At 37.8% G+C, this 17,900-nt stretch overlaps 1 protein-coding gene across 2 annotated transcripts in view; it reads left to right on the top strand.

The window, feature by feature from the left end:
* AK9 (adenylate kinase 9) overlaps positions 1-17,900 on the top strand; it is a 138,550-nt gene that overhangs the window by 35,009 nt on the left and 85,641 nt on the right. Inside the window, exons 9-15 of one of the 2 annotated variants that reach the window (XM_058734937.1) lie at positions 1,749-1,823; positions 4,551-4,649; positions 6,351-6,490; positions 6,571-6,751; positions 10,586-10,730; positions 14,349-14,447; positions 14,534-14,629. In XM_058734937.1, the coding sequence (XP_058590920.1) occupies positions 1,749-1,823; positions 4,551-4,649; positions 6,351-6,490; positions 6,571-6,751; positions 10,586-10,730; positions 14,349-14,447; positions 14,534-14,629 (835 nt within the window). Of the gene's footprint in view, positions 1-1,748; positions 1,824-4,550; positions 4,650-6,347; positions 6,491-6,570; positions 6,752-10,585; positions 10,731-14,348; positions 14,448-14,533; positions 14,630-17,900 lie in introns of both variants that reach the window. The other variant, XM_058734936.1, reaches the window with a different exon arrangement.

The raw sequence follows: 17,900 nt of genomic DNA, 5'->3' as shown, positions 1-17,900 counted from the left end.
CGACATGACACTTGCTGAATAGTAAAATAATTGCCTTTTATGGTAATTCCGGTGTCCTGGTGTGTGTAGAGGAAGGTGGGGAAAGCCATAAAAGGTAGGAGCCTGCAATTCTAGTCTCCTCTGACCTGGCTCAGGTGTCAATTCACTTTGGAGGCCAAGATCACCAAAATTCAGTGCTCCTCCAAAAGACATGAGGAAAGCAAGTGGGAGCATCATTTTCTGGTTTATATCTTGCTTCACCAAGGCCAAGTCCTCATTCTTGCCTGTCTTTGAATCCCAACCTGACTCCTGGTCTGATGTGGTGCATGTATCTTTAGTCTTATACTTTGGCTTAGTAAGTCCACTCTTAATAATCCTGCTTAAGAAAAGAATCTGAAATCCAGAAAAGCATTATGTACTTCCTTGTTCAGAACATGGCTATTTATGTTTAAATAAATAATATTGGCATAATGTGCTGTCTAAAAGAAAAAGAAGGGCTTAGAACCCAACCTCATATAATATTGTGAAAAACAAAATGCCTGCACAATTTAAGGAGATGATTTGTTCAGATTATTGCAATAAGGAGAGCATTCATTAATGAGAACCTTCTCATCAAGGAAAAGAAAGGGAGATCTGGGGTTTTATGGATGGAGGCAGGTAAGCAAAGGGGATATCCTCGAGTCTTAGGAAATGATGGAGAAGGATGAAGACAGATCTTATCTGAGTCCTTGAAAAAGGATAGAGATGGGTCCTACCTCTCAATCATCCCTACTTCCTGGAAATGCAGGGCTCAAATAGAGTTCATCATTGCCAATGTACAAACATAAAATCTGGAAGATTTTAGATTTTAATATTAAAAACAAAAAATAATGGAAGAAAATTGAGAACATTAATATAATCTTGAGATAGAGAAAATCTAATTTAAGAAAGAGATCCAGAAGCAATGAAAACAGATATATTTTATTATAAAAATATTTTATTTTATAGAAGATTCCATAAGCAAAGTTAAGAGATAAATCTTTTTTACCTTTAAAGGTAAAATATTTGAGGGGCGCCTCGGTGGCTCAGTTGGTTGAGCATCCTACTTCGGCTCAGGTCATGATCTCGCAGTGAGTTCAAGCCCTGCGTCGGGCTTTGTGCTAATAGCTCAGAGCCTGGAGCCTGCTTCGAATTCTGTGCCTCCCTCTCTCTCTGCCCCTCCCATGTTCGTGCTGTGTCTCCCTCTGTCTCTCAATAATAAATAAACATTTAAAAAAAATTTTTTTTAAATAAAGGTAAAATATTTGTAATCGATATGGGTTAAAGACTTCCCATGAATGTTAGAGAAAAGAAACAATCTAATAGAAAAATGCCCAGATGTTATGGTTAGACAGTGTTCAGAGATGGATATCTGAATACTGACCTCATCCATAGCCAGGGGAATAAAAAGTAGAACAAACCAATGTCATTTACAATTATCAGTTTGGCAGAAATTATTTTATGTATATATGCAGAGAGATAGATGCCCCCAAACTTTTTCTATTTAGAAGGACTCTAAAACTTTGGTGGAAAGAAAAACTGGAAAAAAAAACCCAGAAAGAAAATAAAATTCATGGTAAGAAGATTGGTTTAGGCTTTTGCAAAAGAGCGCTTAAAATAATGCACATTATATCATGCATAAAGCAAACAATTTAGCTTTAAAGATTTATTCATAGTATACTAAGATTCTGATCTTGTATTCAGTTTTGCCAAGGATCTGGATTATAAGGGATCTTTTCTATTTTTTGCAGGAAGTAATGGCTGAACACAATTCCCAGTATCTCATTGAGCTTGATGGAAATAAGCCCCCAGAGGAGCTCTTCATGGTAAGTGCAGTGTTTAGTGAGAATATCCCACAGTTTGGAAAATCAAAAAGTTACTGACTGGATTGTACTTATCTTCATAAATATCAAAAATATATTTACATTTTAGTCTGTTTGAAAAATTCCTTTTGACACTTAAAAATTTGATGTTATATCTGTTCATCTATCCATATTTAAATCAAAAGTACATTTGAATTTAAAATCTCTGTGTGACGGGGCACCTGGGTGGCTCAGTCGGTTGGGCGTCCGACTTCGGCTCACGTCATGATCTCGCGGTCTGTGAGTTCGAGCCCCGCGTCGGGCTCTGGGCTGCAGCTCAGAGCCTGGAGCCTGTTTCGGATTCTGTGTCTCCCTCTCTCTCTGACCCTCCCCTGCTCATGCTGTGTCTCTCTCTGTCTCAAAAATAAATAAATGTTAAAAAAAAAAATTTTAAATCTCTGTGTGACAAAAAGTGTCTCAAATAACTGCCAATAAGCACATGATAAGATGCTTAACAGGAGCCATTAGGGAAATGCAAACCAAAACCATAATGAGATACCACTTCACATCACTAAAATGACTAACATTTAAAAAAAAAAACAACAACGGTAGTAAGTGTTGGTGAGGATGTGGAAAAGTTGGAACCTTCCTATATTGCTGGTGGTATTGTAAAATGGTGTGGCCACTTTGGAAAATAGTTTGGTAGTTCCTCAATAAGCTAACCATGGAATTACCACATGACTCAGCAATCAACCCCTTGGTATCTATAGCCAAAATGGTTGAAAACAGGTGTTCAAACAAAAACTTGGCCATGAAGGTTCATAGCAGCACTAATCACAATAGCCAAAATGTTGAAACAAGCCAAATATCCACATATTGATGAATGGACAAATAAAATGTGATGTACCTATACACTGGAATATTATTTGGCAAAAAAACAGAATGGAGTTTTGATACATGCTACCACATGGATGAATCTTGAACACCTACTCAGTAAAATAAAAGTTACAAAAGGTCCCATATGATTCCTTTTATATAAAATATCCAAAATAGGCTGATCGATCAAAATAGAAAATAGATCAGCAGTTGCTTGGGGTGAGGGTTGCCACAATGGGAGATCTCGGGATGAATGTGAAGTGATTACTAATGGATAAAGGGTTTCTTTTTGGGGTGATTAAAATGTTCTAGGATTAATTGTGGTGATGAGTGTAAAAATTTAAATATACTAAAAACCATTTAATTTTAGCCATGCTATACTTTAAATGGATAAATTATACTTATGTGAAATGTATCTCAATGAAGCTTTTTTTTAAATAAAGAATATACTCCACACTGTATAGTCCATTCTACCTCACTGAACATTCTACACTCTCTCATCTGTAGAGCTGGAGAATCCCTGAGCTCGCTCCTTCTGCACTCTTCTGTCTGCCCTACTAAGTGCTGTTACTATCCCAGACCTTTCCCCTGAATTCCATGCCTATATAATCAGCTGCTACTCAGTGTATCCAATTGGCTGTCTAGTAGTTATCTCAGATTTAACAAAAATCCCCAGATCCACCATCACCACCACCTGCCCCAGATACACTCCTGTCACAGGTTTCCCTCTCAGTAAGCATCTAATCCACTCTTCAATCTGCTCTTTTCTTTTTTTTCACATCCCACACCCAAGCAGGCTTTTCCTTCAAAACATATCCAGAATTTGGATTTTACACACCAGGACACTTTTTCTCAAGGTAGAGGGCAGAAGCTCCAATAGGCCTTGGTTGAAACTTCCTAAGCCTGTTAAGGCTTCAATTGTCATTGGCACCCTGGTCTTCCTGCCTATTCCATTGGCCAAAACAAGTTACACGGAGAAGCTCAATATCAGTGGGATAGGGAAGTGTATTCTACCTACGGTGAACTAGGGAATTAAAAAGGGAAGGGAGAGAAGGGTAAATTATGAACAAATAACACAATCCACCACAGATTACCATTGACCATCAGGACTTTGTCAGTCCACCATCTCTCATCTCAGAGTCTATGTTTCATGTTCTTCTGCATAATGTCCCTGTTAGTTTCTAATTCTGCTGTAGCAAATTAGGTGGCTTAAAGTGACAAAAATTTTATTTTCTTATAGTTGTAGAGGTTAGAAATAAAAAAAATCAAGGTGTTGGCCAGGCCTTGCTCCCTCAAAAGCCTCTAGGGGATGATCCAGCATTGCCTTTTCCAGCTTCTGGTGGTCCCAGGCATCTCTTGGATCATGGCAGCGAACTCTAAGATCTGTTTCCATCTTGACATGGCTGTATTCCCTCTTCCTGAAGGGCTGTATTCCCTCTTCCTGTATTCCCTCTTCCCACAGAACTAGATCTCTAAGGACATGAATATTTGGGGACCAGAGGGCAAACTGTTATGGATTGAATTGTGTACCCCCAAAAGATATGTTGAGGTCCTAACTTCCAATACCTGTGAATGTAACCTTATTTGGAAACAGGATCTTTTCAGATGTAATCAAGTCCAGATGAGTTCATACTGAGTTAGAGTGGGTCATAACCCAATATGCTGGTATCCTTGTAAGAGAAGAGACTCGACACACAGGCAGAAGATAGCTATGTGACATCAAAGGCAGAGATTGGAGGAACACCAAACATTGCCAGCAAACCACCAGAAGGTGGAGGCAAGGAAGTATTCTACTCATAAGCTCATCACTGTTACAGAGTATTTGAGATGTTCAAATGCCAATGTATTTAAATATTTGTTCTTTAACAAATTTAGACAGTTATGGACCGACTTAAATATCTGAACCTAAAAAGAGCAGCTGTTTTAACTAAACTTCAGAGTGCAGAAGAAGAAATTAATGACATAATGGACAATGTAAGTTATTTTTAACTGTTTGAAAGTCTATCTTTTCACTATATGTTGTGGCCTTAATTTAATGTATTCTTTCAAGGTATAAAAGGAATTTCAGGATACCTTTCACAAGAATGGGTTTGATTTTTAGGAAGAAGCTGTAATAATTAACACAAATTCTAGTAAACACTAAACACAACAAAACTCTTGATGGGGGTCCTGGGTGGTTCAGTCGGTTAAGTGTCCGACTTCAGCTCAGGTCGCATGATCTCACAGTTCCTGGGTTTGAGCCCTGCATTGGGTTCTGTGCTGACAGCTCAGAGCCTGGAGCCTGCTTCGGATTCTGTGTCTCCCTCTCTCTCTGCCCCTCCCCCACTCACACTCTGTCTCTCTCTGTCTCTCAAAAATGAATTAATGTTAAAATATTTTTAAAAATAAATAAATAAAATAAACACAAAAGTCTTGAAACAAAGACAATAAAATCAAAACAACCACAAGAGTAATGAGAAAGAAACTCAAGTTCATTTTAAAAATCTTGCAACACCAAAGAAAGCAGAGACATCATAAAAGCCCTCCGCTCTATAAACACTCATTTATTCCTTCAAATCATTGAACCCTTTTTTCATATAACTACTGTGTTCCTGACACTATTGTATTATGGATGTGACAATGGTTGAGAGAGGAGCGTGGTCTGCCATTCAAACACCCTTTCCTGGAGAGAATGCTCAGCGTCTGCTTTTCAAATACTTTTCCCAAGTTTGGACAGGAGGTAGAGATGATAAGGAAAGAGTGACCGCCTCCTGGCTTAACTAGATACGTTTCAGTCCCTGGTTCGTTGTCTGTAGACTCCATCGAGAAGGGTGGTAGCCTAATGTGGCCCACTGATTAGGTTATTGGTCTCATGCACCTCCTCTAAGCAACGACAGTCTCCTTAACAGTTAGCTACTTCTTTCAACCTTCAGTTTCCAACATTCATGCAGCATCCTCCGCAGTGTGCATGCCTCTTTATTCTCTGATGCTACAGAGGTCCAGGTGAGACCCCATTCTCACCTGTCCTCCACAGTCAACTCTGGAGCCAGCAGATACGTGTGAGATCTACATCTGAAGGTTGGAGAGAGCGTACCTGGATCCTTTTCCCCCCGGCAGTTGCTCACCATGCTCTCTCTCCCCGGCTCTTTCGTCCCCTGCTAAGGTAGCATGAGGACAGTGAACCCTCAGCAATCTGCAGTCTGTGGAGAAGTGGACCTAACTTCTCTGGAGGGCACCAACAGAGGAATACTGAGGGGGACTTTTTATTTTAAAAACAAAAGAGCTAAATAAATGCAAAAAAAAAAAAAAGCAAGCTGTATATAACATGTTACTATTTAAAAACTTAGTTAAACTAAGAATCTGGTGCATTTTCAAACCTTTTCAGTAAGAATTTTTTCAAATCAGGTAATACAAGAAGATCATAAAAAACATTCTATCTACATTATAGTCTTTCTACTTTATAGCACAAAATGCTTGATAAAATTTAAACCAGGGTCATAATAGAAATGACAACTATTTGTCTTATTACATTTTGGACAAGTACAGAATGTTTGCAATTAAGAAAAAAGCCAACATTTTCTTAATAAATTCTTTCTTAAATAGCAAAGCACTACCAACTAAAAAATTAAATACTTCATACTGTTAATTTTAGCAAAACGATGCCCACATTTTTAGTGCGGTATTTGTGATTAGCAGGATGAGCTGTTCCGTACTCTTGCATCTTATAAACTTATCGCACCAAGGTATAGATGGCAGAGAAGCAGATGGGGACGTACATGTCCTGTGACTTTAAGAGAAGGTAACATTAATCCAGGACTACCAGACTTTTCCGTGAGGTAAGTAAGATTTTCACAACTTAAATTTAAAATTTGTCCGTACCTCTTTTCAGTTGTTTATGATTATGGCATATTTTAAGTTTTCTAGGTAAAATGTACTGTCTTTCATCAGAAGAAGCATTAAAAAAATTTTTATTGAACCCACGTCCCTATCTTCTTCCGCCTATGCCGGCACCACCATTTAAAGTATTCATATTTGGACCTCAGTCTTCAGGGAAAACAACACTTAGCAATTTGCTTGCAGAAAATTACAAAGGAAAGGTAAGTACTCATTCAGCTAGCTAGCTATCTACCTACCTATACTTGACTATAATTTGTAGGACTTTCGGATTCACAAGATTTGTATTCAGTGTTCGTCAATTGGGTAATTGTTTCACTGGGTTTGGTGTGGGGAAAGCCTCCCCCTTGCTGCTTATTGCAGTTTCCAAGTCCACAGCCTTTCCCTGCTTCCCCAAAGCCCCCAGGTTTGACTGCTATGTCATGTGGACTGTGCCACCCATTACCTGTTTTGGTTTCATTCATCTCCTGTTTCCTGGGTCACAGTCCTAGCTCACCATCCCTCTCTCCATGCAGTCACTCCTGCCATCATCCTTAGTATCTGCCAAGATGACCCTCTGTGGTGACAGACACCCTGGCCTGTCCATTCCTTGGCCTCTCTCCCCAGAGATCTTGTTCTCCACCCTCAGTAAAGTGAAGAGAAATTATGTGTAGTTTAGACCAGAGTGATAGCAGTAGAGGTGGTAAGGTGTAGGCAGATGGAGGGTATAATTTGAAGGCAGAACCCAAGGATTCGGTGAGGGGTTAGAATGGACAGCAGTTCTGCGAAGGCTAGTGTGCTGGAGTAGAGAACACAAGGGGGAAGGCAGAAGATGATGAGGGCTGAAGATGTAGTCAGACAGAACACTGCAGCCCTGAGAAGAAGGAGTTTGGATTTATTTCAAGTGCTATTCCTTTGAACTCAGGGGTGACATTTTCTATTTGCTTTAACTTTTTACTCTAACATATGACAAACAAACAGAAAAGTGAAGCTCAGTGAATTACCACCAAAAAAACCCCATATAACCACCACCCAGGACAAATATGGAGTTGCCAGCACCCTGAAAACCCCCTCATGCCTCTTCCCAATGTTGATCCTCTTATTCCTTCCACAAAGGTAAGTTCTGCCCCGAACTTGATGGTATTCACTCCTACTCTTTTCTCTTATGGTTTTACCTTGGAAGCGTACATCCAATGCCATAGATTAGTTTGCATGTTTTTTTTTTAACTTTCTAGACTTAGACAATTTATGTTCTTTGTGCCTGGCTTTTTCACTTAACATTATGATTATGATATTTATGAGTGTTGTTTATACATGTTACTGCATATAGCCTCGATCTATGTATTTTTTATTGCATTATATTGATTGTATTATATTATAAGTTATTTATCCACTTGAGTGTTAATAAAATTTGGATTGATTACAGTTTGAGTATTATGAATAATATTGCTATAAACATTCTTGTACATGTCTTACGGTGCACACATGGTATCTTTATATGTTTTGGAGATATATCTAGTAGTAAGATTCCTGGGACATTGAGTATGCAACTTGTGTAGAGAACGCCAAACTTTTCCAAATGAATTCTATCCATTTACAACTTGATCAGCAGTGTGTGAGAATTATGTTATTCCACATTCCTTCCAACTTTCGTTATGGTCAGTCTTTTTAATTTAAACCATTCTAATAGGTGTATCTCCCTGTGGTTTTAATTCGCATTTCCCTGAAATGAATGAGGTTAGACATTTTTTCTTTGTTTATTGGTCATTCAAATATTCTCTTTTTGAAGTGTTTGCTCAAGCCTATTGAGCATTTGAATTTTTTTTTTTACATATTATTGGTAGGAGTTCCTTAAATTGTCTATATGCAAGGTCTTTTTAGATAATAAGCATTATGAATATTTTCTACCACTCTGTGGTTTATCATTACCACATATGGTTTGTTTACAAACCACAAACATTATATTAAAGTATGTGTCAGACAAAGGAATTATAAGTTTAAAATATAAAGAGCTCTTACAAACCAAAGTGCAGATGAAGCCCTAATGGAAAAAAGTAGCAAACAAACAATTCCCAAAATAATAGATACAACAGCATAGCCATTAATCATGAGAAAATGGTTATCACCTCCCTGATAACCAGAGAGATGCCAAAAAACCCCAGAGATCTGTCAATCTCACTGTTGGAGTTGAAAGATCACTGTTAATACCCAATATTGATGTGTGGCTAGGATGTGGAGAAGTACATTTTCATATAATGCTTGTAAGAGCATAACCATTAGGGATGGCAATTAGAAATATGTAAGAGCCTAAAGTCCTTTGCATATCCTTTGAACTGCCAATCCTATTTTATAAATTTTTGGTAAAGAAACTGATCAAAGATAGATACATAACTGTGTTCATCATAGCCTAGTTACTATTATAATAGTAAAAACATGTATACCTAAATATATATTATTAGCATTTTAGTTAAATAAGGCATAATATGTTCATCTAATATCTAATACCGTGCATCCATTAAAAATGACAGTGAAGATGTATATTTATTGGCCTGGAATAAAGTAATATAAGCATATTGAAGGAAAAGTAAAATGGAATCTAGAAGTGTGGAAGTATTATTTAAACTTAAGAGGCATATAGAAATATATTTCTAACATCCCGATATGTAGAGTATATTATCTACTCTACAATGGTCTTATATTCAGAATATATAGAGAATTATTACCCGATTTTTTAAATGGCCAAAAGTTGAACATATGATTAAAAACAGAAAGCGAGTGATTGACCAACAGCACCCAAAAAAGAAGGTCAAAATGAATTGTGATCAGGGAAATGTGAATTTAAACTACAACGAGATACTTCTTCACACCTGCTACAATGGCTAAAATTTAAAAGATTCACAAAACCAAGTGTTAGTGAAGATGTGGAGTAACTGTAATTTGTATACATTTGCTGGTAGGAAAGTGACGTAGTTCAACCACTTTGGAAATGGTTTAATGGCTTATTATAAAATCAAATACACATTTGGGGCGCCTGGATGGCTCAGTCAGTTGAGTGTCCGACTTTGGCTCAGGTCATGATCTTATGGTTGGTGAGTTCGAGCCCTATGTCGGGCTCTGTGCTGACAGCTTGGAGCCTGGAGCCTGCTTTGGATTCTGTGTCTCCCTCTCTCTCTGCCCCTCCCTTGCTTGCACTCGGTCTCTCTCTATCTCTCTCAAAAATAAATAAACATTAAAAATTTTTTTTTTCAATCATATATACATTTACAATATGACCCAGTAATTCCACTTCTAGGTATTTGTCTAAGAGAAATAAAAACATATGACCACAAAAAGACTTCCTCACAAATGTTCATTGCTAGTTTATTTATATAACAGCCCCAAACTGGAAAAACCCAAGTGTCCATCAATAGATGAATGAATAAAAAAAAAAAAACCTGCGGCATATTCATTCAGTGATACTGCTTAACTATAAAAAGGAACTGATTACTGATGTATGCAATGATACTGATGAATCTCAAAAACAGTGTATAAAGGAGAAAAGGTTAGAAAGATTACATACTAAATGGCTCTATTTATATGAAATTCTAGAAAAGGCAAAACTAATATATAGTGACAGAAAACAGAAAGTAGTGTCCAGGGCCCAGGAACTAACTATAAAGAAGCATAAGGGAACTTTCTGGAGTGATATAAATGTTCCATATATTGATTATAGTTGTTATGTGTATATATTCGTCAAAGCTCATTAGACTGTATACTTAAAATGGATGCCTTTTATTGTATGTAAGTTATCCATGAAAAATTGACTTAAAAATACGTAACTTGAATATATATTACATGATACATACATATATAAATACATCATACTACATGGAAAGTATGTCTGAATTTCTATGAAAGCATGTACTCAAAAACATTGAATTCCGAAAATAACATACTTCAAGCAGCATTAAGATGTTTGAGATAGGTAAGTATAGATCTAGAAATAGATACAGGTGAACAATGTGTTTAATATTCATGTGATTTGTGCTTTTGTTGCTTTTCTCAAATATTCTCTGCAGGTAATTGACTATGCCAAACTTGTTCAACCACGTTTTGATAAAGCCCTTCAGTCATTAATAAGCGATACTATCGCTGAGGCCACCGAAGCAGCGATTAAAGCTGTGAAAGAACAGCTTCTCACAAAACTACGAGCTAAAAGACAAGGTGAACTATCTCTTTTAAATGCGTGTTCTAAGCTTAGGTCAACAGTTCAGCCTGGCTGCCTGAGGGCTAGGACCTGGTTTGCTTGCCTCGATCCCCCAGCATGTTGTCCCCAGCATGTTGTACGGTGCAGCCTCTTAATAATGGGTTGAAGACACGAATATACATAAACCTGATTCATGAACAGAGAAAAGATTTCAGTCCTAGGCTTCTAAGGAAAGGAATCAGAAAGAGCTTCCAAATTTGGATTTACTATTATGGATTTGCTGGCTGGGCAGAGACTGAGTAGAATTTATATACCTTCATTTAAACCAATTGTGACAACATTCTGCCTGATTCTTGTGGAGTTTACATTGTTGTTGTTGTTGCTGCTGCTGCTACTTTAGTATGTAGGTGTGTATGTCAGCCCCCATTGTAATTAAGTTTTTCTGGGGCACCTGGGTGGCTCAGTCAGTTGAGCATCTGACTTCTAATTTGGGTTTAGGTCATGATCTCACGGTTCTGAGATTAAGCCCCACATCGGGTTCCATGCTGACAGTGTGGAGCCTGCTTGGGATCCTCTCTCTCCCTCTCTCTCTGCCACTCCCCCACTCACGTGCGTGTATGTGCCCTCTCACTGTCTCAAAAGAAATAAATAAACTTTAAAAAAAATTTTTTTTTCTATTTGGGGAATTTTAATTTCAAATTCAAAACAGTTACAAAGAGGCACCTGGGTGGCTCGGTCAGTTTACCATTGGACTCTTGATATTGGCTCAGGTCATGATCTCACAGTTTATGGGATCAAGCCTATGTTGGGCTCTGTGCTGACAGCATGGAGCCTGCTTGGGATTCTCTCTCCCCCTCTCTCTGTCCCTCTCTTGCTTGTGTGCGCTCTCTTCTGTTTCTTAAAATAAATGAATAAATATGAAAAATTTTAAAACAGTGAAGCTGGAAGAAGCCTTAGTGATCAATTAACACAGTTCTGTAACTCTCCAGATGAGGAAAACTTTTTACATAAATTGGAAAGCTTCTGTCATTTTCTATGCTTGAAATTATTTAAATAGCAAGGAAATTATCTCTTCCTACACGGCACTGTTGAACTTTTGCTAGGAAAAAAACGGGTTATTTGCCTAACGAATCTGCCTCTCTCCTTTCTCATTAGCCTACAAACAAGTAAAAGAGTCCAACATGGTGCCCAAGGGATTGCAAAAACAACAGCAAAAAGACCAGCCTTTAAATTACCTGCCATCCAAAAGATCATCCAGATGATTCAGAATGAATTAAATTTTAGTATGTTATCTTCAAAGAAAAACCAAAAGTTTTTAAAATATTCATGGACAACTCACAAACTAAAGCTTGAGAAATATTGACCAAGATGGCTTGTTATTCAACTTATTTAAGGCTTGACAAAATGAATTCATTAACTCACTCAACTTGAGTACCCACTGTGTATTAGACATGATTTAGGCACTGGGCCACAGCAGTTAACAAGACACAGAAACTCCTGTCTTTGTGATTGTTACATTTTAATGAAATACAGAGGAGGAAAAAAGAAACAAGTGAACAAATGGAAAAAATATAACACAGTAGTAGGTCAGGCAGTAATGAGGCAGGGGTGCTGGAATGTTAGGATGAGCAGGGAAGAGAGGACATTTAAATGAAACCTGGATCAGGAGAGCAACTAGTTGGGCTCCAGTTAAGAAGAGTAGTGATCAGTAATGTTTCTTGGAGTCTGTAGTGAGTCCTTTCATATCAAATTACGGCATGAAATCATAGATTTTAGGTCTTGCCACGAATTGCTTTCTTCCACTGGAATTTAGAAACAGAGGCCATCTCTTATATACTGCAAACTTAAAAATCTCTTCCTTTCCTTTTTCAAATTCAGTAATTATTCTAAATCTGACAGTAGGGTTCTTAAAATCATTTTAATTGGAATTTTCTTGCTAGTTCCACTAATTTCCTAGTTTTGCTAATTTCACTCCCAATATACTTTTTTCTTTCATTGTTGTTTTTTTTCCAGTATATGAAGTTTATTGTCAAATTGGTTTCCATTCAACACCCAGTGCTCCCAAAAGGTGCCCTCCTCAATACCCATCACCCACCCCCCCCCACCCCCCATCAACCCTCAGTTCTCAGTTTTTAGAGTCTCTTATGCTTTTGCTCTCTCCCACTCTAACCTCTTTTTTTTTTCCTTCCCCTCCCCCATGGGTTTCTGTTAAGTTTCTCAGGATCCACATAAGAGTGAAAACATATGGTATCTGTCTTTCTCTGTATGGCTTATTTCACTAGCATAACACTCTCCAGTTCCATCCATGTTGCTACAAAGGGCCATATTTCATTTTTTCTCATTGCCACGTAGTATTCCATTGTGTATATAAACCACAATTTCTTTATCCATTCATCAGTTGATGGACATTTAGGCTCTTTCCATAATTTGGCTATTGTTGAGAGTGCTGCTATAAACATTGGGGTACAAGTGCCCCTATGCATCAGCACTCCTGTATCCCTTGGATAAATTCCTAGCAGTGCTATTGCTGGGTCATAGGGTAGGTCTATTTTTAATTTTCTGAGGAACCTCCACACTGTTTTCCAGAGTGGCTGCACCAATTTGCATTCCCACCAACAGTGCAAGAGGGTTCCCGTTTCTCCACATCCTCTCCAGCATCTATAGTCTCCTGATTTGTTCATTTTGGCCACTCTGACTGGTGTGAGGTGATATCTGAGTGTGGTTTTGATTTGTATATCCCTGATGAGGAGTGACGTTGAGCATCTTTTCATGTGCCTGTTGGCCATCCAGATGTCTTCTTTAGAAAAGTGTCTATTCATGTTTTCTGCCCATTTCTTCACTGGGTTATTTGTTTTTCGGGTGCAGAATTTGGTGAGCTCTTTATAGATTTTGGATACTAGCCCTTTGTCCAATATGTCATTTGCAAATATCTTTTCCCATTCCGTTGGTTGGCTTTTAGTTTTGTTGGTTGTTTCCTTTGCTGTGCAGAAGCTTTTTATCTTCATAAGGTCCCAATAGTTCATTTTTGCTTTTAATTCCCTTGCCTTTGGAGATGTGTCAAGTAAGAAATTGCTACGGCTGAGATCAGAGAGGTCTTTTCCTGCTTTCTCCTCTAGGGTTTTGATGGTTTCCTGTCTCACATTCAGGTCCTTTATCCATTTTGAGTTTATTTTTGTGAATGGTGTAAGAAAGTGGTCTAGTTTCATTCTTCTGCATGTTGCTGTCCAGTTCTCCCAGCACCATTTGTTTAAAGAGACTGTCTTTTTTCCCAATATACTTTTAAGAAAAATTTGTCAGTGGAGAATATTGAGGGTTTTTTTAACATAGAAAATTCTATAATAACACAGGGAATGACAGCCAACATGGATTAGGCTTCCTGTGTGCCAAGCATTTTCTAAGTGTTTGCTTCTATTATCTCATTTAAGCCTTACAACAGTGCTTTCAGTTTGATAATCCTCATTTTGCCCAATAGAAATTGAAACAGAGATCAAATGATTTGCCAAAGCCACACTGTCTGAATCAGAACTCATACACAAGTCTGTCTGTCTTTAAAAAGCGGAGGATTTAATCACTATACCTGTCTCCCTACCCCCCGACTATATTTGCTAACACAATCCATTACTATCTTTCAACAGAGTCAACTTTAAGAGAACTTGAAAGGAAGGAGTATGACAAGTTCCCAACTGATGTGGATAAGAGCTTAGAAGAGATGCAGTCTTCATTTGATGAAGATGGTAATAAATATATTGCTGATGTTCTTAGCCATATCTTTCCCACTATAAACAGATTAGCTGATAAAGCATATTATTCTTTCATGCAGTGTTCACTCGTGAATACCAAAGAGAAAGCTCTTTAGAAGACAGTGAAGACAAAAAGAATTCAGAAAATATCCTCGGTGATCAAGCCTCTAAAACTGGTAAAGATGGTAACAAAATGAGTGTGACTCATGCCATGCTTATGGATCTTATTTCCATTTATTTCATATTTTATCACGTTTGTATTGAAGCTTAAAATTATCCCCCAAATTGGACACTTACGTTGACATAGTTGGAATCACTAGTTTAATGAGTATGAACTTTTATAGACAGAGTCAGATTGCTTTGCACAAAAGTTATTCCAAATAATGTTCCCACAGTAATATACAAAATATGTGCTATTGTTTTCTTGATATATTCTCTTTTAAATATATTTTTTTTTAATTTTTTTTTTAACGTTTATTTATTTTTGAGACAGAGACAGAGCATGAACAGGGGAGGGGCAGAGAGAGAGGGAGACACAGAATCTGAAACAGGCTCCAGGCTCTGAGCGGTCAGCACAGAGCCCGATGCGGGGCTCGAACTCACGGACTGTGAGATCATGACCTGAGCCAAAGTCAGACGCTTAACCGACCAAGCCACCCAGGCGCCCCATGATATATTCTCTTTTAAATATAATTTCAATTTTCATTTGACTATTTCTGAAATATAATTTTTAATATTTGTTAACCATTTATACTTCTTCTTTTCTGAGTTGACCATTTTGGTCTTGTGCTAATTTTTCCAAATTGTTATATCAATTATATGGTTCCTATAATAACTTGCTATATTAGTACCTTATTTTTTATATTTTTTTCCACATTGGGTGGTTTGTCTTTTAAATCATTTTGTTGTTTTTAAAGTAGAGGGATTTTTCATATTTTTGTAGTCAAATCATTACTTTCACTTTGTTTATTTCTTCCATTTACCTTCAGACCTTACAAAACCTTCCTCTCAACCAGAGATTTAATATATACTTATATGCTTCTTTTTTCTATTGGTCCAACCTTTTGATATTTAGTTTTAAAATGCATCTGTAGGGGTGCCTGGGTAGCTCAGTCGGTTAAGCGTCTGACTTCAGCTCAGGTCATGATCTGACAGTTTGTGAGTTCAAGCTCTGCGACGGGCTCTGTGCTGACAGCTCAGAACCTGGAGCCTGCTTCGGATTATGTGTCTCTGCCCCTGTCCTACTCACACTCTCTTTCTCTCAAAACAAACATTAAAATAAATAAATAAATAAATAAATAAATAAATAAATAAATAAATAAATAAATAAATAAAATGCATCTCTAAGTTATTGTGTTTTATGATATAGAGCTGGGGTTTTGTTCGTTTGTTTGGTTGGTTGATTCCTCCTGATTCAGACAGATGTATGCTTGGCTGTGGTATATTTTAGTATCATAGAAATTGAACTGGGCACTGTCAGACAACTATGTATGGCACTTCTCCAACACGCACACACGCGCACACACACACACACACACACACACACACACACACTTCACGGGAAGACCCCAGACATTAAAATTTTGGTCAAGTAGCATCTGGGAGCCCCATCTCAGCTGCTGCAGACAGCCTCTTCCCCATACTGTCTGTTTTCTCTTTGAGGGAGGCAGTCCAAGGTAGAAGCAGGCATCAGGGCCTCTACCTACTGCTAGAGTGATGCCAGCACTTGCCAGTGTGCCCACATATAAAAGCATTCTCCCTGCCCTATCTGTCTGAGATAAGCACAGCCTTTACCTGTTGGAGCTAAGAGACTGTTAGTTACAACAGGAAGGGCAAATTTGATTTTTTTTTTCCAATTTAGATCCATTGGCATTATATGAAACTAAAATTACTCTTGTTTTGTTATAGGTTAAGTCACTATCTTTATTTTTCACTGCTGATATTATGTGCCCTATTGTTTACCTATTTGATTACTATGATTGTAAATTTAATTTAAAAAATTAGGAACACGAGTCCTGGCTCCCTGGTCCCATACCACACTCTTCTTTGGGAATCACCTACAATTAATACTCTTCTTTAGGTGTTAACAGAGTTTTATTCACAGATGAAACCAGTGGAACATCTAAATTTAAAAGAAGTTTCTAAGCTCTAGTCAAGATCTTAAGTTGCGGACTTCAAGCTGTATTATGAAGTTATAATCATCAAGACAGTATGTACACAAACAGACACTCAGATCAACGGAACAGAATAGAGAACCCAGAAATGGACCCACAAACGTATGGCCAACTAATCTTTGACAAAGCAGGAAAGAATATCCAATGGAATAAAGACAGTCTCTTCAGCAAGTGGTGCTGGGAAAACTGGACAGCGACATGCAGAAGAATGAACCTGGACCACTTTCTTACACCATACACAAAAATAAACTCAAAATGGATGAAAGACCCAAATGTAAGACAGGAAGCCATCAAAATCCTTGAGGAAAAAGCAGGCAAAAACCTCTTTGATCTTGGCCGCAGCAGCTTCTTACTCAATGCGTCTTTGGAGGCAAGGGAAACAAAAGCAAAATAAACTATTGACACCTCATCAAAATAAAAAGCTTCTGCACAGCAAAGGAAACAATCGGCAAAACTAAAAGGCAACCGACGGAATGAGAGAAGATATTTGCAAACGACATATCAGATAAAGGGTTAATATCCAAAATCTATACACAACTTATCAAACTCAACACCCAAAAAACAAATAATCCAGTGAAGAAATGGGCAAAAGACATGGATAGACACTTCTCCAAAGAAGACATCCAGATGGCCAACTGACACATGAAAAAATGCTCAACACCACTCATCATCAGGGAAATACAAATCATAACCACAATAAGATACCACCTCACAACTGTAAGAATGGCTAACATTAACAACTCAGGCAATGACAGATGTTGGCGAGGATGCAGAGAAAGAGGATCTCTTTTGCACTGCTGGTGGGAATGCAAACTGGTGCAGCCACTCTGGAAAACAGTATGGAGGTTCCTCAAAAAAATTAAAAATAGAACCACTTTATGACCCAGCAAGTGCACTACTTGGTATTTATCCAAGGGATACAGGTATGCTGTTTCAAAGGGGCATGTGCACCCCAATGTTTATAGAAGCACTATCAGCAATAGCCAAAGTATGGAACGAGCCCAATTGTCCATCGAAGGATGAATGAATAAAGAAGATGTGGGGTGTACACACACACACACACACACACACACACACACACACACAATGGAGTATTACTCGGCAATCAAAAAGAATGAAATCTTGCCATTTGCAACTACATGGATGGAACTGGAGGGTATGATGCTAAGTGAAATTAGTCAGTCAGAGAAAGATAAATATCATATGGCTTCATTCATATGAGGACTTTAAGACACAAAACAGATGAACACAAGGGAAGGGAAGTAAAATAATA

The sequence above is a fragment of the Neofelis nebulosa genome, chromosome 6 (assembly GCF_028018385.1).
Source record: "Neofelis nebulosa isolate mNeoNeb1 chromosome 6, mNeoNeb1.pri, whole genome shotgun sequence".
Classification (NCBI taxonomy): Eukaryota; Metazoa; Chordata; class Mammalia; order Carnivora; family Felidae; genus Neofelis; species Neofelis nebulosa.
The sequence above is the reverse complement of the archived record's forward strand: the minus strand, read 5'-3'. Positions and strand labels throughout refer to the sequence as shown.